The sequence below is a fragment of the Pongo abelii genome, chromosome 5 (genome assembly GCF_028885655.2).
Source record: "Pongo abelii isolate AG06213 chromosome 5, NHGRI_mPonAbe1-v2.0_pri, whole genome shotgun sequence".
Classification (NCBI taxonomy): Eukaryota; Metazoa; Chordata; class Mammalia; order Primates; family Hominidae; genus Pongo; species Pongo abelii.
The window spans coordinates 44497900-44521911 of NC_071990.2; the positions used below are offsets into that span (position 1 = coordinate 44497900).

General features: G+C 53.1%; 3 protein-coding genes across 4 annotated transcripts; 1 reads left to right on the plus strand and 2 right to left on the minus strand.

The window, feature by feature from the left end:
• The first annotated feature begins 1362 nt into the window (after positions 1 to 1362).
• Positions 1363 to 9662, plus strand: HSP90AB1 (heat shock protein 90 alpha family class B member 1). Of its 2 annotated transcripts, none has more exons than XM_054556891.2 (12): positions 1363 to 2372; positions 4386 to 4532; positions 5135 to 5341; positions 5440 to 5599; positions 5790 to 5923; positions 6060 to 6368; positions 6800 to 6965; positions 7171 to 7361; positions 7488 to 7635; positions 7750 to 8018; positions 8824 to 9157; positions 9268 to 9662. In XM_054556891.2, exons 1-12 carry the CDS (start codon positions 2217 to 2219, stop codon positions 9375 to 9377), a joined length of 2331 nt encoding a protein of 776 aa, XP_054412866.2. In that variant the 5' UTR covers positions 1363 to 2216; the 3' UTR covers positions 9378 to 9662.
• A 217-nt stretch (positions 9663 to 9879) lies between these two features.
• Positions 9880 to 13258, minus strand: SLC35B2 (solute carrier family 35 member B2). Its single transcript, NM_001133978.2, is given in 4 exon segments — positions 9880 to 11427; positions 12118 to 12272; positions 12473 to 12666; positions 13180 to 13258. Coding segments are annotated over 4 exon segments (1299 nt in total). The 5' UTR covers positions 13191 to 13258; the 3' UTR covers positions 9880 to 10488.
• Positions 13259 to 14418: 1160 nt separating this feature from the next.
• NFKBIE (NFKB inhibitor epsilon) lies at positions 14419 to 21489 on the minus strand. Its single transcript, XM_003776846.5, is given in 7 exon segments — positions 14419 to 15036; positions 15797 to 16036; positions 16205 to 16293; positions 17342 to 17564; positions 18273 to 18375; positions 20692 to 21386; positions 21388 to 21489. Coding segments are annotated over 7 exon segments (1503 nt in total). The 5' UTR covers positions 21475 to 21489; the 3' UTR covers positions 14419 to 14970.
• Between the last annotated feature and the right edge of the window lie 2523 nt (positions 21490 to 24012).

Below are 24012 nucleotides of genomic sequence, written 5' to 3' on the forward strand. Positions count from 1 at the left end.
TCCTATGGTTCACACTTGGCTGCTGCAGCCTCCAGTGGGTTGAGGGCTCCCAGTACTGTGTATGCATCTCTGCATCCCCAGGATCTCCACACAGTGGAGGCTCAGTGAGTGTCAATGAGTGGAAAAGGATGGAGTTTGTCGACACAGGTAGGCGGTCTCCCAAAAGGCTTCCTGGAAGAGAAAGTGGAATTTCTTTCCTTTTTTTTTCTTTTTTGAGACAGAGTTTCACTGTGTCGCCCAGGCTGGAGTGCAGTGGCATGATCTCGGCTCACTGCAACCTCTGCCACCTGGAGTCAAGTGATTCTCCTGCCTCAGCCTCCCAAGTAGCGGGGACTACAGGCGTGCACTACCACGCCTGGCTAATTTTTGTATTTTTAGTAGAGACAAGGTTTCATCATAGTGGCCAGGCTGGTCTTGAACTCCTGACCTCGTGATCCGCTGGACTTGGCCTCCCAAAGTGCTGGAATTACAGGCATGAGCCACCGTGTCCAGCCCTTTTTTTTTTTTGAGACGGAGTTTCTCTTTTGTTGCCCAGGCTGGAGTGCAATGGCATGGTCTGGGCTCACTGCAGCCTCTGCCTCCAGAGTTCAAGCAATTTTCCTGCCTCAGCCTCCCAAGTAGCTGGGATTACAGGCATGCACCACCACGCCCAGCTAATTTTTAGTAGAGACGAGGTTTTTCACCATGTTGGCCAGGCTGGTTGCGAACTACTGACCTCGGGTGATCCACCCACCTCGGCCTCCCAAAGTGCTGGGATTACAGGTATGAGCCACTGTGCCCAGCAGAGAAAGTGGAATTTCTATGCTGGTGTAACATTTGAGATTTTCCCATTTAGAAAGTCTTCAGGAAGCCGTTGAGTCTTGACACTGAAAGGATCCAGCTCAGGGGAAGCCCATCCACAGGAGTGATTCCTGCTTTGGATTTAGGTTCTAGGGGTGAGATCACATCCCTGCTCCATTTCTGGAGCAGAAAGGCAGCTAGTGCAGCAAGGACTCTGAGTAGAGGGGCCTTGGGAGTCACTGAAGCCACTTCCCTGTTGACAGAATGTGCACACTGACTTTCATCCGCTCACAGGACAGTGAGAGTTTGTGAATGCTCTCTGTGAACTGGGGAGCAGATTTTTAATGAGCTCTGCTTAGAAAGAGAGGGCATGTTAAGGGATCACGCTCCCTCTGGTTTGCGGTTTTGGCCAGGAATAGAGCACCCAACGCCCCTTCTTATAGACTTCTCCCAGCCATAGGCTTTTTGCAGATCATAATGAAAGGGAGAAAGGATATAAAATCGGGATGGTGATGGCAGGCATGGCGAAGTGGACAGGGACAAAGAAGAGGAAAGAAAGGGACATCCTTTGTTCTTTGGTATTCAACACATGAACAAAACTTGTTAACGAATCGTAGGCTGGGTAACAACAGGGCTGGTGAGGGAGGACGATGTGGTGGCTGTGGGGAAACTCTTCCCAAGCATCCCAGGGGTGGGCCAGCAAGGGGAGTAGATGAACATCTACAGGGCACAGAGAAGGGAGTGGCTATTCTCTCCTGGAGGGGCTGTGGGTCCAGCAGGCTTTCCGGATGAGGCCTTGGAAAGGCAAGGACAGCTTGCCATCTGGAGGGCAGGCAAAACGGCTGAGCCAGGCCAGACACGGCGTAGCTCACTGGCCAGGGGCATGGCCTAGGGGCTCTGGTGCCAAGGCTGAAGGGGAACAATTTGGCCAGCCGCTCTCTGGCCGGCGTCCTCACGCGGCCTCCAAGAGCTCCGGCTGCCCTGCACTGGTTCCCAGAGACTGCCTCTTTCCCAGGTCCAAATGGCTGCAGGAGGGAAGTGGGCGGAAAAAAAGCGAACCAGCTTGAGAAAGGGCTTGACGTGCCTGCGTAGGGAGGGCGCATGTCCCCGTGCTCCGTGTACGTGGCGGCCGCAGGGGCTAGAGGGGGTCCCTCCCGTAGCGACTCCAGTCTCAGTCTGGAAAAGTGTACGCCCGCAGACCCGCCCCAGGTGCCTGGGTGTTGTGTGATTGACGCGGGGAAGGAGGGGTCAGCCGATCCCTCCCCAGCGCTCCATCCCATCCCTGAGGATTGGGCTGGTACCCGCGTCTCTCGGACAGGTCAGAGCCTGTCGCCGGGTGGGGTCGCTGCAAAAACCCTGCCCCGGCCGCAGCCGGAGAGGCGGAGCCTCGCGGGGAGGAGGCGGGACCGCGGAGACAGGCCTGGAAACTGCTGGAAATGCCGCAGTGCCGCCGCCGCGCCTTCCGCCGCATGCCGGCAAAGAGTCCCCGCCAGCCCCGGCCGGCGCCCTCCTCCTACGCTGAGCTACCCCTCACCGCGAACCCTCCGCCCTTCCTCTGCTCCTGCGAGAGTCGGGATCTGGGGCTACCCAAGGTTGGGTCCCGAATGTCAGTCCCTCTGTCGGGATGCGAGATGTGTAGGGCAGATGCTAGGAAGAAGATTGGGTCTGGGAGCGGCGGTCGGGGTGGTTAGCTGCCTCCGCTCTTTTTAGGTGTCCCCCCCCCCCAGCCCCGCCCTTGGGTGTAGGGACGCCTGCCCCACAAGTGTTTAGGGAGGTCAATGGGTTCCTCGCCCGTAGAGACACCGTTTATGCCAAGTGAGCACTCCTCATCCCCGACCCGCTCTTGATGGGGTCATGTCCTAGACGTGAAGCTATGGGGCTGTGATCACAGGCAAACGTGTGGGCGGATCCGTTGCTTGGGTTCTTCCCCGCCCCCTCCTTTTTTCGGACCATGACGTCAAGGTGGGCTGGTGGCGGCAGGTGCGGGGTTGACAATCATACTCCTTTAAGGCGGAGGGATCCAGAGGAGGGCGGCTGTACTGTGCTTCGCCTTATATAGGGTGACTTGGGGGCACGCAGTAGCTCTCTCGAGTCACTCCGGCGCAGCGTTGGGGCTGCCTGGTTATCAGGAAGCAAGCCCACGTTGCTCACTATTACGTGTAATCCTTTTCTTTTCAAGGTAAGGCTGAGATCTCTGCTAGACTTCTTTCTGTTTAGTGCTGTATTCGTGTTGCTCTTGTTTTTTTCTGTCCTTTAGGGAGTCTTAGCCTAGATGTCGGGGTGGCTTGTGGATAACGCCCCAGATTTTTATAGGGTGAGGGTAGTGGTAGGTGAGGGCTCTTGAGTTTTCCTCGGTTTTCTCTAGTGTGTTTGGGCGGTGGGGCTTTCTCTCGGCGCCTCCTGGCCGTAGCGAGGTGGGCTGTGGGGCTGGGGCAGTGGGCGGCGGGCAGCTGCACGTGGTGGCCGCGCGGCCCGGGACGCTGCCATTTTTGCTCCTCCACTTCCGGACGCGGCTACGGGGCGTCGGAGGGAGACCGCAGGGTGGCGGGGGTGCCCGCTCGGGTGACTCAGCGCGGCCTTGCGGGACTGGCTTTGTCACTTCTCTTACCGGACGCGTTGTTAAAGCCTTCTTGGGTGCTTTGTTTCTGTGAGGGTTCATGGTGTGGGAAGAGCGCTTTCGGTCTCCAGCACCCCATACTCCCTCCTTCTAGATCTTTCTTGCAGTCTCGGTGGAGGAGGGGCGGGGAGGGGGCAGGTTCTGGAAGATTCATGGGCTTCCTCCTCCGCCCCTCCTCGAGAGCTGAGATTGTTCTGGAAGCTTCTGGATTCTGGCGCCCCGCCCCAGTGCCCGGATGCTGGGGCGAGGGAGGGTGCACTGCGGCGCCCCCTCCTCGCGTGGTCCTGGCCGACGCATGTCCGGCAGTGACGAGTGTCGGCCTGGTGGCTACGGCCACCATCTTTCTTATGTTGGGTTTGGTTCTGTTCTGTGATTTTGTGCTGTGAAGGGGTTGTGGTGGAGCTTTTGGCTTATCGATTCTTTGTCCGGATTTAATTGCCCCTCCGGCGGGTATCGTTTGGATCCCAGGTTATTCCTCCCTGCCGTGTGGGGCAGGAGTGTCCCGCCCTTGGGCTGGTTTTAGGAAGACACCTCAGGGGGAGCAGTTTAAAGTTAGTGCCATTTTTATCTTAAACTAGTCACTTTGACCTCCCCCAAATAAAGAACTGTAGGTAGTGATTTTCACATTTAAATTTGTGTAAGCATTACCTGGGATCTCTAGATACCTGGGTTGGACCAATATTATGACTTTTATGTCATACTACCAGATGATGCTGAGGCTGCTGGTCACCATTCTTTAAGTAGCTGGGTTCTATGACATTTGGTTGAAGAACATTTAGCTTATTTTCTTTTTCTTCTGAATTTTCGGGATGTCTAGCCTGAGATCTTTTTAAGAGAATGCTTTTTTAGTTTCTTGGGAAGGGATAGTACTCAGGTCAAACCAGTCTGAACTCACTCTCTAAGGTCCTAACAAATGAGATGACCTTTAGGATTTTTAAATATGGAGTCTTGGTGTTCTCTTTTGTAATTAATAAGATTTTTATTTTAGATGCCTGAGGAAGTGCACCATGGAGAGGAGGAGGTGGAGACTTTTGCCTTTCAGGCAGAAATTGCCCAACTCATGTCCCTCATCATCAATACCTTCTATTCCAACAAGGAGATTTTCCTTCGGGAGTTGATCTCTAATGCTTCTGATGTAGGTGCTCTGGTTTCCACATTTGGCGTATTTATTTTTTTGATACTCTAGAAGAGGGGAAAGGAGTGGTTTGGCCTTTGTTGGGGACTACTATTGAAGGGGGTAAACTTGCAACTATTCCAAAAAGATGTGTCTTACTCTGGCCATCTTGAAGTTGAAAGGGAAGGGACTATGTCCAGAATAAGTGGGCTCATGTGACTAACTGGTTCTAAAGCCTCAAGATAGGGGGCAATCAGATTTGAGGCTGAGAGGGGTAAACCAAGATTTTCTTTGAAGATACAGGCTTTAAGAAAGCAAAAGTGGCTGAGCGTGTTGGCTAACACCTGTAATGCCAAGGCAGGAGGATCACTTGAGCCTAGGATTTCGAGGGCAGCCTGGGCAACCGTGAGACCTTGTCTCTGCAAAAAATTAAATATTAGTTGGGCACGGTGGCATGTGCCTGTAGTCCCAGTTACTTGGGAAGCTGGGGTGGGAGGATGGCTCGAACCTGGGAGATCAAGGCTGCAGTGAGCTGTCATCCTTGCCACTGCACTGTAGCTTGGGCAACAGAGCAAGTGTCTGTCTCGGAGAGAGCAAAAGTAAGTTGCTGTTTGTATTTTCAGGCCTTGGACAAGATTCGCTATGAGAGCCTGACAGACCCTTCGAAGTTGGACAGTGGTAAAGAACTGAAAATTGACATCATCCCCAACCCTCAGGAACGTACCCTGACTTTGGTAGACACAGGCATTGGCATGACCAAAGCTGATCTCATAAATAATTTGGGAACCATTGCCAAGTCTGGTACTAAAGCATTCATGGAGGCTCTTCAGGTACTGCAGTTCTGTAGGCACACACCATTCATACTTATCTGTGTTCTTTGGTTTTTTGCTGCTTTAAAACTTGTGATTGACTTTAAACTTGTTGGCAGGCTGGTGCAGACATCTCCATGATTGGGCAGTTTGGTGTTGGCTTTTATTCTGCCTACCTGGTAGCAGAGAAAGTGGTTGTGATCACAAAGCACAATGATGATGAACAGTATGCTTGGGAGTCTTCTGCTGGAGGTTCCTTCACTGTGCGTGCTGACCATGGTAAGTTAGCTTTTCTGTTATAAGGTAGCTGGATTAGGATTTTCTGGGCTCACACCGGTGGCAGAAATTTTGAGCATCCTGTCTGTAAAGCAGTTCTTCACAGCAGTTCTGCTGATACTTTATTAATTTGCTGAAGTCTCAACTGCATATATTTTTTACCCTGTTACACGCTTGTGATTGACTCTTCTAGGTGAGCCCATTGGCAGGGGTACCAAAGTGATCCTCCATCTTAAAGAAGATCAGACAGAGTACTTAGAAGAGAGGCGGGTCAAAGAAGTAGTGAAGAAGCATTCTCAGTTCATAGGCTATCCCATCACCCTTTATGTGAGTATGGACTTTTAAACCTTTTACACTTAACGTGCAGGATGTTTCCTGCTCTGGAGAATCTCATGGTCCCTGGCTTTTGCTTTTCCTGGTAGTGTTTTGTACTCCAAGGCTAACTTCTGTTTTTGTTACTTAGTTGGAGAAGGAACGAGAGAAGGAAATTAGTGATGATGAGGCAGAGGAAGAGAAAGGTGAGAAAGAAGAGGAAGATAAAGATGATGAAGAAAAGCCCAAGATCGAAGATGTGGGTTCAGATGAGGAGGATGACAGCGGTAAGGATAAGAAGAAGAAAACTAAGAAGATCAAAGAGAAATACATTGATCAGGAAGAACTAAACAAGACCAAGCCTATTTGGACCAGAAACCCTGATGACATCACCCAAGAGGAGTATGGAGAATTCTACAAGAGCCTCACCAATGACTGGGAAGACCACTTGGCAGTCAAGGTGAGAAGCCTTTGCATGTTGGCTCAACATGCACATATGGAGAGGAATGAGTAGGTTGGCAGGTAATAGACACACGGAACTTGTCCAGCTGATAACAGAAATGTGAGAGCCATGTGATTTCACTTACTGATCACCCTGTCATAGTGAAGTGCCATCACTTCTAATGACCTCACTGTCTTACGGAAATCTGGGTAGTGTCTGTTGGCAGCCTTACACATCCAGGGTTCTGATCAGAGGGGACTTTTCTACATACAGCTAGTACCCATCTAGATCGTTGAGGGCATTAAGGCTCAGTTTTCTCGGGAGCTGCTTGTTGTGTGTGCTCTATCCCTTAGGCTTAGGGAGGATCATTGTTCCACTTTTAGATAATTTGGTGTTGGGGCTAAAAGGCCCTCTTTTGAAATGTACCACTTATTTTTGGTTTCTTTCAGCACTTTTCTGTAGAAGGTCAGTTGGAATTTAGGGCATTGCTATTCATTCCTCGTCGGGCTCCCTTTGACCTTTTTGAGAACAAGAAGAAAAAGAACAACATCAAACTCTATGTCCGCCGTGTGTTCATCATGGACAGCTGTGATGAATTGATACCAGAGTATCTCAGTGAGTATCTCCTCGGCCTAATTTAGTTGGGTGAAGTCTTGGGAGGTTTTAGGCATTCTGCTTACGATATCCTAAGGTAACAGTTTTCTGCAATACATAGTAAGTGTAAGGGTTCAGGAGGCTATTAGAGCCTTCTGTTTGAATCTGGGTACCAGGTCTGGTCTAGCTGTTTTTTACTGAGTTTTCTCACCCTGGTTGATGGCAGATTTTATCCGTGGTGTGGTTGACTCTGAGGATCTGCCCCTGAACATCTCCCGAGAAATGCTCCAGCAGAGCAAAATCTTGAAAGTCATTCGCAAAAACATTGTTAAGAAGTGCCTTGAGCTCTTCTCTGAGCTGGCAGAAGACAAGGAGAATTACAAGAAATTCTATGAGGCATTCTCTAAAAATCTCAAGGTAAAAAGGCAAATGCTTATTCCCTTTACCACTTTCTTAGTAATAACAATAAATTCTTCCATTCACATGGAAAGTGAGATTATTGTAGTTAAGTTGGATTGTTTTTTTCTGTTCCCACCTTTCAAGCTTGGAATCCATGAAGACTCCACTAACCGCCGCCGCCTGTCTGAGCTGCTGCGCTATCATACCTCCCAGTCTGGAGATGAGATGACATCTCTGTCAGAGTATGTTTCTCGCATGAAGGAGACACAGAAGTCCATCTATTACATCACTGGTGCGTTGGTTCTGATTGAAGCTTTTTTGGAGGAGTGGGGAGCACAATCAGGGCTTCCTAGGAACTGGCAGTATGAGGCATTTTAGTCACTGAGTTCATTTAATTACCCTACAGGTGAGAGCAAAGAGCAGGTGGCCAACTCAGCTTTTGTGGAGCGAGTGCGGAAACGGGGCTTCGAGGTGGTATATATGACCGAGCCCATTGATGAGTACTGTGTGCAGCAGCTCAAGGAATTTGATGGGAAGAGCCTGGTTTCAGTTACCAAGGAGGGTCTGGAGCTGCCTGAGGATGAAGAGGAGAAGAAGAAGATGGAAGAGAGTAAGGCAAAGTTTGAGAACCTCTGCAAGCTCATGAAAGAAATCTTAGATAAGAAGGTTGAGAAGGTAAGCCATTCTGGGGCTAGGATATATTTTGTAACATACCTTTGAGGTGGTGGACTCCCTCACAAGCATGGTTCTACACAATTAGTGGTTTGAGGCAGCCTATTTACTGTTTGGAGCCTTCTTGCCTCTTGTTCTCTTCCCTAGTCAGGTTTAAGGCTATTTTAGTAAAATTTGGCAGATTAGGCATTGCTTCAGTTAACTTCTGAGAGTAGATAAAATACCATCATTTTCTTTTTTTTTTTTTTTTTTTCTTTTTGAGATGGGGTCTCACTCTGTCACCCAGGCTGGAGTGCAGTGGCACGATCTCAGCTCATTGCAAGCTCCGCCTCCTGGGTTCACGCCATTCTCCTGCCTTAGCCTCCTGAATAGCTGCCACTACAGATGCCCGCCACCACACCCGGCTAGTTTTTTGTATTTTTAGTAGAGACGGGGTTTCATCGTGTTAGCCAGGATGGTCTCCATCTCCTGACCTCGTGATTCGCCTGCCTCGGCCTCCCAAAGTGCTGGGATTAACAGGCGCGAGCTACCGCGCCTGGCCGATTTTTTTTTTTTTTTTTTTTTGGACTGGATCTCAGCTCACTGCAAACTCAAGTCTCCTGAGTGGCTGGGATTACAGTTGTGTGCTACCACACCTGGTTAATTTTTTGTAGAGACAGGGTTTTGCCATGTTGGCCAGCCTGGTCTCAAACTCAAGTGATCTGTCCACCTCCTCCCCCTGCTGGAATTAGGCTTGACAGTGCCTGTTTTCTCTTTCAGAGTGGTAATTGATCTAATGTCAATCTAAGGCATTTGTGATTGTCCACAGGTGACCATCTCCAATAGACTTGTGTCTTCACCTTGCTGCATTGTGACCAGCACCTACGGCTGGACAGCCAATATGGAGCGGATCATGAAAGCCCAGGCACTTCGGGACAACTCCACCATGGGCTATATGATGGCCAAAAAGCACCTGGAGATCAACCCTGACCACCCCATTGTGGAGACGCTGCGGCAGAAGGCTGAGGCCGACAAGAATGATAAGGCAGTTAAGGACCTGGTGGTGCTGCTGTTTGAAACCGCCCTGCTATCTTCCGGCTTTTCCCTCGAGGATCCCCAGACCCACTCGAACCGCATCTACCGCATGATCAAGCTAGGTCTAGGTAAGTAGCTTTGGTACTTGGTGTGGCAAGGAATTTGTGCAACTAGTCTCTTCTATGGATTTGACTTAATGCTATTTGGTCAAGTCTCACATGGCTTAATTTTACTTTAGGTATTGATGAAGATGAAGTGGCAGCAGAGGAACCCAGTGCTGCAGTTCCTGATGAGATCCCCCCTCTTGAGGGCGATGAGGATGCGTCTCGCATGGAAGAAGTCGATTAGGTTAGGAGTTCATAGTTGGAAAACTTGTGCCCTTGTATAGTGTCCCCATGGCTCCCACTGCAGCCTCGAGTGCCCCTGTCCCACCTGGCTCCCCCTGCTGGTGTCTAGTGTTTTTTTCCCTCTCCTGTCCTTGTGTTGAAGGCAGGAAACCAAGGGTGTCAAGCCCCATTCCCTCTCTACTATTGACAGCAGGATTGGATGTTGTGTATTGTGGTTTTATTTTATTTTCTTCATTTTGTTCTGAAATTAAAGTATGCAAAATAAAGAATATGCCGTTTTTATACAGTTCTGCTTTCCCTTGTGAAGTGGATGTTATCCTTCCCTAGCTTCTCTATCCCCCCAGCTCTTGCTGTTTTCATGAGCACAGCAAGTTGAGCTGATTTTGTAGTTAAGATACAGAATACCAGTGAGTCTTAAAGAGTTCACACACTGAAGCTAAAGGCAGTTTGGAAAAACCACCATATAATAATGCCTTTTCAGTCAACCAAAACACAGGACCAAGTCCACTGCAGTAATTTAATTTAATAAAATAAAATTATAAGAGCAAAAAGTTACATTTCTAAAGTACCAAAACCTGCAACAGGCTCATGGAACAGAGCCTAGGGATCCAGGAGCATAGGAGGTGGTGGTGCTGGGCAGGGCTCTGCATCCCCTTTCCTCAGCACAGCACCATCTTCACTTCACCCTCCTGGGAAAGCAGCATTGGAGTCTACACTGCTTGTGCTTTTCTCACCAGGGTAAGAAATGCAGGTATTTGCAGAGGGGAGGGAGTCTGGAAGGTGGCAGAGCACAGCTAGGGCAAGACTTTAGGGAACTTGTGGGAGGGGGAACTGTGGAACCTACCTATGTCCTCTGGACCCCAAACTCCCCAAAACCTCTCACTGAGGATTCTACCCCAGGGCTCAGAATAAACTGCTTACTGGAAGATGGGTGACTTAAGGCAAAAGGGAAGGCTGCCTCCTGGGCTCCCCCACGCCCTGCTGCAGAGCTGGTCTGTGATACCGAGAAAACGCCTGCATTTTGCCCTTTCAGCCAGCTCCCTCAGAGGTTACAGTAGAAGGGGATGGTGAGAGGGTCCTATTTCACTTTACCCCTCAGGCCCTCTCCACCCTCAAACCTTCTGCACAGGAGACTCAACAGGCACAGCCTTCTTTCCCCGTTGCTTTAGACGGCCCCGCGCGTAGACTCTGAGCAGGAGGGCAGCAAAGACCACAGCCACCCCCAGCCCTCCCACCACAGTGACAGTGTGGCCATAGAGAAGACAGGAAAGAAGGATGGCAAAGGCCTGGCGGAGGGTCATGATGATGGTGAAGACAGCAGCCCCAAACTGCCCAATGGTGTAAAAGATGAAGAGCTGGCCACATGCGGAGCAGATGGAGAGTAGCAGGGCATGGGCAGCAAACTCACTGTGTCGCCCCATGAAGCGAGTTCCCTCCAGGAGGGCCCCCTGTTCTAGCAGTGAGCCTACTGTGAAGAGGCAGGAGAAGAAATTGACCCCAAACATCATTTGCACCGATGACATCTTATAGGCAAACAGGGCATCCTGCCAGTTTGAGGTGAAGCTGTCAAAAGCAATATAACCTGCCAGTAAGATGAGGCCTGAGAGTGTGGTGGCTGGGGAGCTGCGGGGCTCCGGTCCGCTGGATAGCAGAAACATGCTAACCCCAATGGAGATGAGGGTGGCTGTCAGGTATTCCCAGTGTTCGTAGCTGCGCCGAGACACAAGCTTTCCCATCAGCATGACAGGGATCACCTTAGAGGCCTTGGCCAGCACCTGGGTGGGGAAGCTGACGAACTTAAGAGCTTCGTATTGGCACCAGCTGCTAAGCACATTGGACAGGCTCGCAAAGGAGTACCGGTACATGGGTGCCCCATGCCGGGGCTGCTTGCAGAGAACACAGGAGAGGCCAGCCACAATCAGTGCCAGCACTCGGTTCATTAGCACCAGGAACTGCGAGTCTGTAAAGCGCTCACCCGGTGATGTGGCTGTGGCCCCATAGCTACGGGTCATCACTCTTTCCTGCAGCACACCCCAAGTCAGATAAGACACCTGTTGGGGGAGGTAGAGACAAAGGAGACAATAAGCAAGATAATGAAAAGGTAGACAAAAATTGACCTCTCCCTCTTCAGGATGATGCCTAAGTGATTCAAAGGAAAATATACACTTTTTGGTTCCTCTGTATAAGTTTCTTCTCCCAAGTCTGGATTCACCTTGTAGGGAATCAACTGTGTGAAAAACCAATTCAGGGAGGCAAGAACTCTCAGAATCGGGTATCTGTAGTTCAACATGATATTCAAGGTGGAACTAGTACCCACTGCAAAATGCCATGGGGTCAGCATCTTAGCACTCTCTCACATGCAGTACTGGGGGAAGGCTGAATGGCTCCCCCACAATTTTATCAGTGGGTTTACAGTATGTGAGACACCAGTGCAGGAAGGAAGTATAATAACGGCACAGTAGAAATCAGAGAGAATAGGGCAAGAGGAGTCCTCTCTTCTGCACCAGACATCTTGAAATAACAGCATGAACTTTCAGTGACAGTGCTGGATAGGAGAAAAGGAAGAAAGAAAAGAGCATTTCCCCCAAACACTTCAAAGATGGAGGTGCAGTGTGCCCCTGGGAGGAGGACACGAAACACACCAACCAGCAAAGCTCTGGGACTGGTAAAATGGAAATCTTCACAGAATCCCTGCCCACCGGCATCCAACCCAGGAAGAGAGGCTGAGCCCACCTACCCACCTGGAGCCCTGTGGCACAGAAGAGCAGCTTCAGGGCCTGCCACATCGGGGTGGTCTCTGCCGCCTCTGTTCGGGGCGCCAGGGGAACCTCATCAGAGGCCTTGGGCTCATTGCCAAACACACAAGCTTTCACCAGGGGAAAGCAGAGGCCCCTACCTGAAGAAAGCACACAAAGTCAAGCCCCAAATCTTCTCCATAGCACTTCATCTTCCCCAGAGCAGCCAGCCTGCCCTGCTGTCCGGCCTACCGTCCTCCCTACCGTCCTCCCGCCCTCTCCAAGTCATATCCCGTTTGGACTGCTGGCCAAATACCCTCCTTCCCGACCTAGCTCACTTCCCCGCCCTTTCTTCACACACCGGTCTCCAGGTAGTTCTTCCGCCTGAAGTACTGCACCAGGAGGTAGCCAGGTACCATAAAGCTGGCATAGCCAGCAGCATTCACCACAAATCGGAAGAACCATAGCTGGGTCCATGACTCCGGAGGGGCTTCGGGAGTCTCCCCACCTGCCCCTAGGGAGGGGAATGCAGCCAGCACCACCACTGCCCACCACCTGTAAGGAAAGCGGACATAAGGATTAGGGCGCAGCTCCTCATCCCCTCCGCCCTCCAGAGGGGACCACACTGGAGTAGTGCCCGGAGTCTCCTCCCCGCCCCCTCCGCTGCAGCTCCGGCCCGGACAAAGAGCCTCTCTCTCTCTCGGGGAGGGGGTGCGTCGGCGCTGGCCAGGCCGAGCTTCCTCCCTCCCCGGGGGCGGATCCGCCCCTCTGGCCACACAGGTCTCCTCTGTTCCCTCCAGCGCTAGCCGGCTGCTCAGGTCAGAGGCAGCGCCCCTTCCCCCACCCTCCCCTCCACGTTCCGGGGCGTCAGGGTCCCCAGCCCCTCCGCCCGAAGCTCCCCAAGGAGCACAAAACCAAGCCGCACCCCCCATCCCCGCTGGCTCCGGGCAGCGATATGCTGGCCGACGGCCGAGCAGCCGGGACCCCACCCGGCCCCCGTGCCGAGGCGCGGCAGTCACGTGGCCCGGGGGCTCGATCACGTGAGCTCGCCGCTGCCCTAGCCCCCACCTGGCATCCATGGTCCAGGCCGCGTGGGGTGGAGGGGGACCGGGGAATGCGAGTCCCCGGGCCGCGCACCCCCTGCACTCCCGCCGCCGCCTCCAGGAGCGGCCAGCGGAAGTGCCGTGCTCTTCCCGCCTCCCTCCCCGCGGCCCCCTCCGCCCCTGCCGCGACCACGCAGCGCCCCGGGCCGCCGCCGGGCCACAGCGCCCCCGCGCGGCCCGGAGGCAGACGCGGCTCGGGTTCCGGGGACCTGGGCGCGGGGAGCCCCAGCCCTGAAGAGGCGCCCGCCCGGCGCGTCCCCTGTGCTTCGTCATCGCCCTTCAGAGCGTCCCAGAGGTCATGGTGACCATTGCCATCTTGTGGACAGGACATTGAGGCTCTGCATCCCAAGCCCCTCCTCTGTGTTAGTTTCCCCGTTTTCTGATAGGATGAAGGTGTCTCCTTCCTTTGTTGGCTGGGTAGTAATTCTGTCCCACTTCCCATGATCTTCGAGGCTCTACCTGGCCTCGCCCGCGTTCCTCGCCCACTCACTCGCCCGCTGTGAAGCCCCACTGGCTTGCTCTCAGTTCCTCTAATTCACAGGCTTTCCCCCAAATGCTCTGCCTCCATCCCTTTACTCATCCTTACATCCCAGTTGAGATGATACTCCTCAGGCGAGGGTTCCCGGACCACCCAAAGTATGACCCTCTACCGACTCCATCCTTTTCCTTCTCACTATTCTTTTCCCTTCATAGCACCCACTGCAACTTATAAGGACATCTTTATTTGGATGTTATGCTTTAAACGGCTGTCTCTCTCACTGGATGAGATGCTCCAAGTGGTCAGCGACTGTGCTGGTTTATCGCCCCATGCTCTTCATGCCAGCATAGGGGTGACCTAGCAGGGCCCTCAAAGGTGAGGAATGGGGGGAAAAACGTGGAGTCAGCTCCCTTGTGCCCAGCCTCCCTGGGTTACCCGTGTCCCCAGGCTCCTCCAGATGGCAACCCCCAGGGCAGTGCTGAGGGCTCCAGGGCGTGTGTCCTCTCATTCTTCCTCCTGTCCCTCCATCCCTCATCATTTCCACAGCAAGGACAAGGGTCTGTGCTGGACACAGAAAGGCCTGGAACTACTGGCCTCTGACCCCACCCAGCAAGGCCCTACTGTGCTCAGGGGACAATTTCCTTCTCTCTGCCTCCACCACAAAGTCACAGGGCAGGCCTGTCTAAAAACCCCAATGCACACAGACATGCATGCGCACAAAACAGCTCTAGAAGGGAAAAACTTTTTTTTAACGTCTCTGCCATTTTAGTGTCATGTTACTGAAACTTCCCTTCCCCAGTGGTTCAGTTCAGAGCCTTCTCTGTGAAGTCTTTAAACAACAGTGTTTCAGGGTCCCCAACAGCAATAAGATGGGACACCTCTCAGGGTTCTGCTTGCTCCTATTTTAGTCTCTTCTCTCTCAGGAGAGTCCATGTTTCCTACTGGTTGGCAGTTTCAGGCTGACCCAACATGGGTAGAAACAAGAGCACCTGCCATTTTCAAGAGAGGCAAACAGGCTTCACCCAGGATACCTGGGGCTTTGGGGGTCTTCCAAGAATCCCTGTCCACCTGGAAAACTCTTCCTTCCAGACTGGCTCTCTTCCACTTGCAGTCCCTCCTCCTCAGCTCAGGACTGTACTGGCTGGCCCCAGGCTCTGGCCACAGCAGTCCCTAGGGCACCAGAAGAGCACACAGCCTGGGCCCAAACTGCAGCAGTTATGACTCCGGCTTCCAGATGGAAAGAGGTGGAGCCCCGAGGATCCCAGACCCTGCCTGGCTTCAGTCGGTACACAGCAGCAGTTTTCCTGAGATCTTCAGGTCATCAAAGGGCAAAAGGACAAGGGACTGAGAAGGAGAATGGAGAGAAGCAAGATCAGAGGACATGGGAAAAGGTGACTTGGGAAAGGGGACCCAGGGAAACCTGTTGGGCCACTCCCTCCCCACCAAATGACAGTTGAAGACCATCAGGGAACAAATCTTCACACGAATCCTCAAAATAGTGGCCCCTCTGGGCTTGGCAGAGCCCTGAGGACTTAGGCAAGCCTTCCTTTTCTAAGATAATGCCAGAATATCCGAGTTAGGAGGGACCTTAGAGGTGATCCAGCCCATGGACCTGGAATTGTTTGTTGTCGTTGGGGGGTGGTGGAGGGGGTGCTGGGTACTCACAGAACATTTAGGTTTCTTTTTTACACTGAACATTTAAAAACAGGAAAGACTGTACAGAAAATCTGAGTTTCACCTCTCAAAAGAGTCCAAGACCAGGAAAAACTGGGCCTACACTCCTGCTCTGTAAGCCTTTGCTGAAGCTGAGTACAGAGACCCTCAGGGATGGCTCTCTGGGTTCTTATAGGCCTCACCACACCATGGTCTCACACCTGGCCAACTTCACTGATTCACTTTAACTGCAGGGCCCCTGTAAGAGTCCAAATTTGGCTCCCTGGTCCTGACCAGCTAAGGAAACAGGCTCAAGTTCCCACAGTTGGTCAGTGGCAGAGTCCTGCTTATACCCCAGGACTCCTGGCTCCCTGGCCCTTTCAGCTAATGACAGAACCTCTCTCTGCTATGGGTGTGTGAGGCCCTGGAGAGCAAAGCATATGCCACTTACTTCCTCAGTCAGGTCCTGGGGCGTCTCATCCTCCACGTTCCGCAGCAGGGAGTCAGCACCCGCCTTGCACAGAGTGGATGAGATGCCCATGAGACCCCGGCCAGCTGCCAGGTGCAGGGGTGTGCACCCGTTCAGCATGCGGGCATCTACCTGGGCACCAGCCTGGAGCAGGAACTGTACCAGGCCCCGCTCTTGGGTTTCCACAGCCAGGTGCAGCGCTGTCTTCCCACTGGTGCCCTCCTGGGGAGGAATAAGGATGTCAGCCAAGGCCCTCAGAGGCAGTGTGCTGGGCCTGGGCTCTGGATAAGGAAGTGAATGCCACCACTTCTGACTGCTGGGCAGGGGACTTGGGGCTGTGTCAGGTGGGGGCAGGCCCTGGGCTGGGCAGTGCTTTGCTGGCTGCCTCACCTGCACATCAATGTCAGCTCCATTCCGAAGCAGCAGTTCCATGAGTGGTTGGTTCTTCTGAAGGGTGGCAATGTGGAGACAAGCCAGACCTGGGATGGGGTGAGGGTGAGGGTGAGGGCTGCTGATCTGCATCTACCAACTCCCTCTCTTCTGGGACCTCCCTACCACTCAGCCCCAAGGGACTCACAGCCCACTCAATGTCTCTAATCACAAGACTGTTAAAATGCAAACCCCAAAACCCCCTCAAAAGTCTAAGGGGAAAGGAACTCAAAGTTTCCACCTTTTCAGAGTCATGTTATTGAAACTTTCATGCTTCAGGGGTCAGGCTGCTGAATGACAGCCCCAAAGAACACCCTCCTCCTATACACAAACTACAACACACACATACACACACATACACACACACACACACACACCCTGCCTTCAAGCCCAGTCTGAAAGCCATCTTTTCTGAAAAGCCACCTAAGATCCTCATGCCCCCAGCCCTTTCTCAGGGGCCACTTCTTTCTGTGCTCCCCTGGCCTTTTTGCTCTCCTTTCTGGTCTGGGCACTCCCGACCTTTGCTTAGTAATAGAGATTTCGATTCAAATTTACATTCTTCACCTCCTTCAAGGCCCTATTCAGATGTCACTGGCTCCATGAGGCCTTCCCGGACCACCCTATTTAACAATCATATCAACTCTCCTACTCCCCACATTCCTTCCTCTCACTCTGCTCTACTTTTTACTACAGCACTTACTTCCTTTTAACATATTACATAGTTCACTTCTTATATTTATTGCTCATCTCAGTCTTTCTCTATTTTGCACACAGATGCAAGTGTAGCTCCTAGGATAAACGTCTGGCACATAGAAAACCCTCAGTACCTTTCTGTTGAATGAATGAATCAGGTCATCTAATCTCTATTAAACTAAGTATCTTAAGGGCAAGATTTAGTTTTCTGCTCAGCAGGCGGTAGGTACTGGTTAAATTCGAAATCAAATCATCCATTCATTCATTTGGCAAAGATGTACTAATATCTATGTGCTTACAGTGGGAGGGGCACCAATGGACAAGCTGGGACCCTCCCTTCCCCAAGAGTGGGGTCCCTATCTCCTATGCCCTCCTCATCCCACAGGCCCTTAAGACTGTCCACACCTTGCCAGTTTTGCAGCTGGAGGTCTAGAGAGTGAGATGTTCCTCTGCCTGGCTCTGGCCGCCCCTCCAGCAGGCAGCGGGCACAGGCCAGGTGCTGGCGCTGGCAGGCCACATGAAGGGCTGTGTCACCATGCCGGTCCTGTAGTGCCCGGCTGGCCCCCTTCAGCACCAGTGCCCGAACTGCGCCCGGTTGGTCCAGATGTACAGCCAGATGGAGTGCTGTCTGGAGGCACAAATAGAGGGTCATGGGGCCACTGCAGCATGCTCCCACCCCTGGGAACATGCTTGGGCTCAAGAATCACCAGCTGCCAGCATCTTCTTTGAAAGCAGCTTATAAAGGCCATAACCTGTTCTTCCAAGGAAATACTACCGAGCCCTTCCCCGTCACACTCCTCCCCTACCAAGCTCTTGGGATCCCAATTCCGGAAGCAAGGTGAAGAAAGTAGCTCCCTGCTTTTCTTGTAAGTCACCTTAGGCCCTGGAGAAAGGACATGTAGGAGAGTCTAGCCCCTCACCCCGTGGGGAGACCTCTGTTACCCCCAGGGGTTAGGCTGCAGGAGGAAAGATAGAGGCACCAGGCAGTCTCTCCCTGGCAAAACTCTCTGTTAAGGCTCCATTCAGATGTCATCTCCTCTGTAAGCCTTCCCTGGCTGCTGCACACAGACACTGGACCCTATAGCAGCTGGTATGTGTCTCTATCACAACTCTTGTCACCAGGCTGTGTATTTAGCTGTTGATACGAGTCCCCCAGCCCAGGATGCAAGCACCTCAGGACAGAGGCCATGTCTTACTTGTGTCTGTCTCCTCAGTTTCTAGCTCAGTGTCTGGCATATGGTTTCCTAAGTGAGCAGCCTTTGGACTGGTGTGGCTGCTGGGGATGGCTGCCAGGGCACAAACAGGTATCTGGACACATCCTTCTCTCGCCACCAACCTGGTAAAGGTTATTTTGAATGTCCAGGACCTCCTGGGGCAGCAAAGCCAGGCAACAGAGCAGCACCGCTGGGGCCTCATGAATCACTGCCAGGTGGACCAGCCTAGGGGAGCAGAGGCGGGGCTTAGAGTTAGGGCCCAGGCCAGAGGGAGTGGGTTGGGGTCTTGGGGTTAGAGGGAACACATCAAACTTTAACTGGCTACCCATAGGGTAGGTCCAGGAAGTGAGAGTGTCGGCCAGGAAGTGAGGGTTGGTGTGGGAAGTCAGGATCCTAGGGTTGGAGCTCCAGGTTCCCACTGCTGGCCTTCAGGAGGGCCTTGGCTGGGTGGGCATGTGGGCAGGGTGCTGACAGGACAACAGCCTTCCTGTCCAGCCTGCCCATACCCACTCCTCTTTGCCCTCAGGGCTCTGCCGAGCCAGCTGCAGCTCAAAGCCAAATTGAAAGCTGCCGAAGTAGTCCAGAGGGGGTTTCCAGGGCTGAGCACCCCACCACCCCAGCACACAGGAAAGAAGGAGACAGTTGCAGGGTCACCCCGTACCCCCAAGCAACTCAGTGTTACACATTCCAAGGGAGAGACACAGAAACTCTTGGAAGAGGAGCAAGGAGACAGTGCAGCATCCTGTCCTGCTGCCCTTCCCTGGGAGTCAAGAGGCACCTCTCAGATAGCACAGACCAGGTCGGGCCTAACAGAGGCCCTCCATTCCTGTGTGCACCTCCGAGAGGAGGTCTTTGTAGTGCAGAAAATGTATTTGTTGAGGGGGCCAAGAACCTTAATCTAGGGGTAATGGGGGCAGTTGGGAGGGGAAGTTCCAGTCTTGGGGTTTCCCCACGTCAGGTGGGGAAAATGAAAGCCAGTGCTGGAGGGTCTAGGCCGGGACAGCTGCCTTGGGGCATTAGTGAGGGGGGTAGATTGGCTAAAAGGCCCGTCTGGGCTGGGGAGGGGGCTGCTTGGGCAGGAGGGTGGTAGGCTTTGGTGGCAGGCAGCAGGAGAGGCCCAGGAGAGTGACGGAGGGAGGGAGGAACTGCTCTGGAAATCCCCTAGGCCAGGGCCTGCTCTCTGGGTCACATTCTTGCAGCCACCTCCCTCTCTCCCCCAGTATCCCCTCCTCCCACTTCCTCTTCCCACTTCCATACCTCCCACAGCCCAGACACCTCCAACAGAGGGAGGAAAGTGCCCCCTCCTCTCTGGGGACTCGCTGGGGAGCCCGGACACTTCTCCCCTCCACACACACACCCAGTCTGGACACAACACCTGCTTCTAACTAGAGATGGAAAAGGCTGGGGCTGAGAGGCTAACAAAAGATGGCAATGTCAAAAGTCCCCTCTCCTTGGATCAAAGGTCATCAGAGGTATCTTGCATGCAGCCCCCAAAACCTTGGGGTTCTGGGCCTGAGGGCTGGTGATCCAGGCAGAGTACAGAAAGGACTGGGTCACTCCTCTCCCACCCACTGGGTCCACCAGCTATCTTTCAATGGCCACCCAGGATTAGGACCCTGCATCTCCAAAAAGCAGGTTAGGACAGCCACCTCCTGCCTCCCCTACTCCTATTTATATGAGCACCCTCGACCAGGGATTCCAGCCCTCCCAACTCTATTTCTCATCCCCAGTTCCCAAACTTTCCCTCCTCTGTCAATGTTTTCTTCTTCCAGGGGGGCTAAATCCTCAACTGGCCAACCCATCCCACACAACTGCCTTTTACTTCAACTGCGCTCTGGCCCACTCCCACCAAACTCCATCTGGGTCTGGAGGAGGAAGGGTTAAGTGAGGGAGTAAGACACGACAGTTAGTGGGACTCGGGGGGCTATGGAGGTAGAGGATGTCAGGGACGCTGACTCTAGCCCTCACTTCCCCTTTCTTAGCAGAGGAGGAAGTAAGCTGGGGCAGCCAGCCGCCTGTCTGTCTGCTGGGGCAAGAGTGCCCCAGCCTGGCTCACCCCCTCCTCCTGAGGACCAGCCCAAACCTACACCCTGCTGGCACCCCCCATGCCTAGCTTCCTGGCCCCGACTGGCAACCTGTAACTGGCACCTGTTGTTCCTTGGGACAGAGCATTCTAAGGTCAGGAACTGGGAATCCCAGATATTGAGCAAATAAGGATGTCCCCTTCCCCAGCAAGAAGAAACAAACAAACTAGACTTGGTCAGGGGAATTTTCTCTTCCTAAGGGTGGATTATTGGTAGATTTCCAAGATGCTGGCTGGGTTAAGGGTCCTGCCAGCTCTGCCCACCCCGAAATGGGAGGACAGAGATGATTCCATGGCCTGGCTGGACCTCAAAAGTGGGCTGAGAGTTAAGTCTGGAGTTTGGAAGAGCGAATGGGGACTTGAAGGATCTTCACGGGGGAGTGGGGGTGCCCGACCTGTTGCGGCTCTTGGGCAGGCCCAGAGTTTGCATCCCGATTCAGCCTAGCCCCCATACTCACGTGTCTCCGTCCTCGGAGATGTAAGTGAGTGCTTCCAGCTGCTGAGGGCTCAGCGCCCCCACGTGGGGGAGTGGCAGGCGTGGGACCGGGTCTTCAGCCTCAGGGCCCCCCAGCAAGGACAGGGTCTCGGTGAGCGAGGAGGAGCCATAGGTGGAATCAGCCCGCTCCCCATCCGCGTCTTCCTTCTCCTGCGGTTCCTTGGCGGGCCCCGGAGGATGGGTGCAGGGCTGGGGGCTGCCGTCCGAGGGCCCGGAGGCTGGAGCCGAGGTGGACTCGGGTAGGGAGCGCAGAGAGCGCAGAGACTCAATGCCAGAGTCGTACTGGCTCTCGTCCGCCTCGTCCGGCCCCTTCCGCGCCTCCGACATGCCCGCGGCTCTGGCCCGCGGGGGCCGGGTCTGAGCAGGATCCGGCTCCGGGCTCCGCCGCGCCGCCTTTCCGGGTTGCGGGTCCGCTTGGCAGAACGGGCGCCCGGCCCGCGGCGGCCTCCTTCCCGGGCTGTGGGGCTCCGAGGGGCCGGCGCGCAGCGAGGACAAGGTTCGGAGCGCTGGCCAGGTCCACCCAGCGGTTACTGTGGGCAGCCGAACCGCCCAAGCGGGTCCTCCTCCTCGCCCCGCCCCTCCGGACCAACAGGGTCGCCTCACGCGGATTGCCCCGCCCCCTCCCCGCCCCCGGCGGGCGCTTCCGGAAAGAGGGCCCCGCCCCTCCGGAATCCCCCTTCCTGGGCTCTGCGTAGGCTTGGAGTCTGTGGTTCCCGGGCCTTGACTCACTCCTTCGTTGATTCATTCACTCATTCATTCATTCATTCATTCACTCACTCTTTCCCCCTTCCTCCTTCATTCATTAGTTCCACGCATGTACTGTTTCCTTCTTTCTCTTCTATTTCTTAATTCATTTGTTTTATTTTTATTTTTTATTTTTTTGAGACGAAGTCTTGCTCTGTTGCCCAGGCTGGAGTGCAGTGGTCGATCTCGGCTCACTGCAACCTCCGCCTCCTGGGTTCTAGCGATTCTCCTGCCTGAGCCTCTCGAGTAGCTGGGACTACAAGTAGAGACGGTGGGGGGGAGGTCTCGCCACGTTGCCCAGGCTGGTCTCGAACTCCTGGGTTCAAGCGATCTGCCTGCCTCGGACTCCCAAAGTGCTGGGATTACAGGCTGTGAGCCACCGGGCCCGGATCATTCATTTGTTTTCAAAGAAATATCTATTAATTGTCTGTACAAGCTGGCATCTTTGGGGGAGGGCACGTAGGCGATGGGATGGGGAAGCACTGCTTCCTATCCCCTGCCCATTTATCTCAATGTCTCTTGCTTTCTCATCTTTCCCTATCAGTGCCCAGGAGTACGGGTAGGGAAAGGGGACTCCCATTATCTTTAAAGGAGCAGTTCTCCTGGGTCCTGGAAGACAGTCTCCTGTGTTAACGTCCCACATCACATGGAATTGGGCATGAAAATGTTTTTGTGGAAAGAGCGTCTTCTCAGGGAAACTGTTGTCTAAAAAGCAAAGTGGTTGTGGAGTTTCTTCTTCCTCAAAGGGTGAAACCCTGGCCTTGGGTAGTTACAGTTTCTGGTCAACCCCAGCAGTCAAGGAAGTGGGGTCAGGTTGGGGAGGCCCCAGACATGCTGGGGTTGCACTCTGCTCAGGTCCCCAACACAGCCCCAATCTTAGTCCCAAAACATCTTTCCTCTTTCGCTGTCTCTGGGCCTAGGAAGGCCGTGGGAGCACCCCACTACAAGTGAACCCTAAGCCCATGCCCCATGATTTATTCCCTCATTCCTCCCCACTATTCCAAGTGCTATCAGCCTAACGTCAGCAATGCCCTTAGAGGGTTATCCCCAAGGGAATATGTAGCTTTTCCATCTCCAGCATTGGGGAAAGGAAGGTGGATGAGTGTAGACAGCAACGTTTTGCAGGGGGGAGGCCAGCTTTCCCATGGCCCTTCCCCTGCAACCTCATTTTATTCATCCATCATTCACCTACTTGACAAACATGTATGGAAGGTCTCCTGTAATGTCTGACATTGTTCTTTCTACTGGAAGCAAAACTGACTATCACAGTAATAACCAATAACCACCCGCCATGACCAACAAAAAAATCCCATGGTCCTAAAAAAGCTCCTTGGCAATTACAGCTCAGAGTGTTTGGGATAAGACAGAAGTGAGAACAGGGTGTTGTGGGGGCACACAGTGGGGCCAGCTACTCAGTAGGGTGAGAGGCAAGGAAGGTTCCATTTGAACTGAGAATGGGAAGGGAAGAGAGATAGGGAGAGGAGAAGGACCTAGTCTCTGGGGGGTGATTGGAGGCAGAAGAGTTGGGGGAGGGCTGAGGGGAGAAGATGGCCCACTGTTCTTCAACCCCATGTAGGACCAGAGTGGAAGGATGTGATGAGCATGAAGCCCAGTGAGGAGCCACGAGGGGAAAGGCCTGGGAAATTGAAGCATCTCCTTCCCTTGAGTCAGCATGATTTCAGATGTTCTCAGTCTCCTCCTCTGACATGTTCCTCTCCAGTCCTCAAAGTCTGCAGCAAAAGTATAGTAATAATCTCCAGACCCAGACCAACTGGGTTCAAAATTTGGCCGAGCGTGGTGGCTCACACCTGTAATCACGCCTATAAACTTTGGGAGGCTGAGGTGGGTGGATCATTTGAGGTCAGGAGTTCAAGACTGGCCTGGCCAACATGGCGAAACTTCATCTCTACTAAAAATACAAAAATTAGCTGGGCCTGGTGGCACATGCCTGTAACTAATCCCAGCTACTTGGGAGGCTGAGGCAGGAGAATCACTTGAGGGTGGAGGTTGCAGTGAGCCGAGATCGCGCCACTGCACTCCAGCCTGGGCAACAGAGTGAGACTCAGTCTAAAAACAAAAACAAAAACAGAAAAACCCACGCGAAATCTGACACTATCATCCCCATTTTAATGTTGGGAAACTGAGGCCCAGAGAGGTGAGTTGACTTGCTCAAGTTAAAATAGAAAGTGCAGAGTTGGCTTCTGATCTAATCCAAAACTTTTACATATTTTTTAGTGAAACCTTCTTTTCTTTATCAAGATGTAAACCACATAGGGTGGGAGTGTCTGAGCCCTCTGCAAGGACGTAAGAACTCAGGAGTGTGCAAGGACCTCCTTTTTATTCATACAGAGGCTGAATTTAAGGAAAAACCCACTCAACCCAGCCAGGTGTTTGGCCCTGAGCCATAACAGGTGTGTGGCAGTCCCTTTTATGGCCACATGAGGTCAGCATCGAGTCACCCTGGCCCCACTACCAGAGCTTGCACTCTTGACAGGAATCCTTTCCAACACTCCAGGAATGGGGAGGGGGACCGTGGCAG

Bases quoted from the DNA above. Each gene is read 5' to 3' on its own strand.
- HSP90AB1 (XM_054556891.2), top strand. From the start codon at position 2,217: ATGCCGCAGTGCCGCCGCCGCGCCTTCCGCCGCATGCCGGCAAAGAGT. The intron at 2,373-4,385 runs GTTGGGTCCCGA...TTTTTATTTTAG, and splicing joins GGGATCTGGGGCTACCCAAG to ATGCCTGAGGAAGTGCACCA. The intron at 8,019-8,823 runs GTAAGCCATTCT...GATTGTCCACAG, and splicing joins TAGATAAGAAGGTTGAGAAG to GTGACCATCTCCAATAGACT.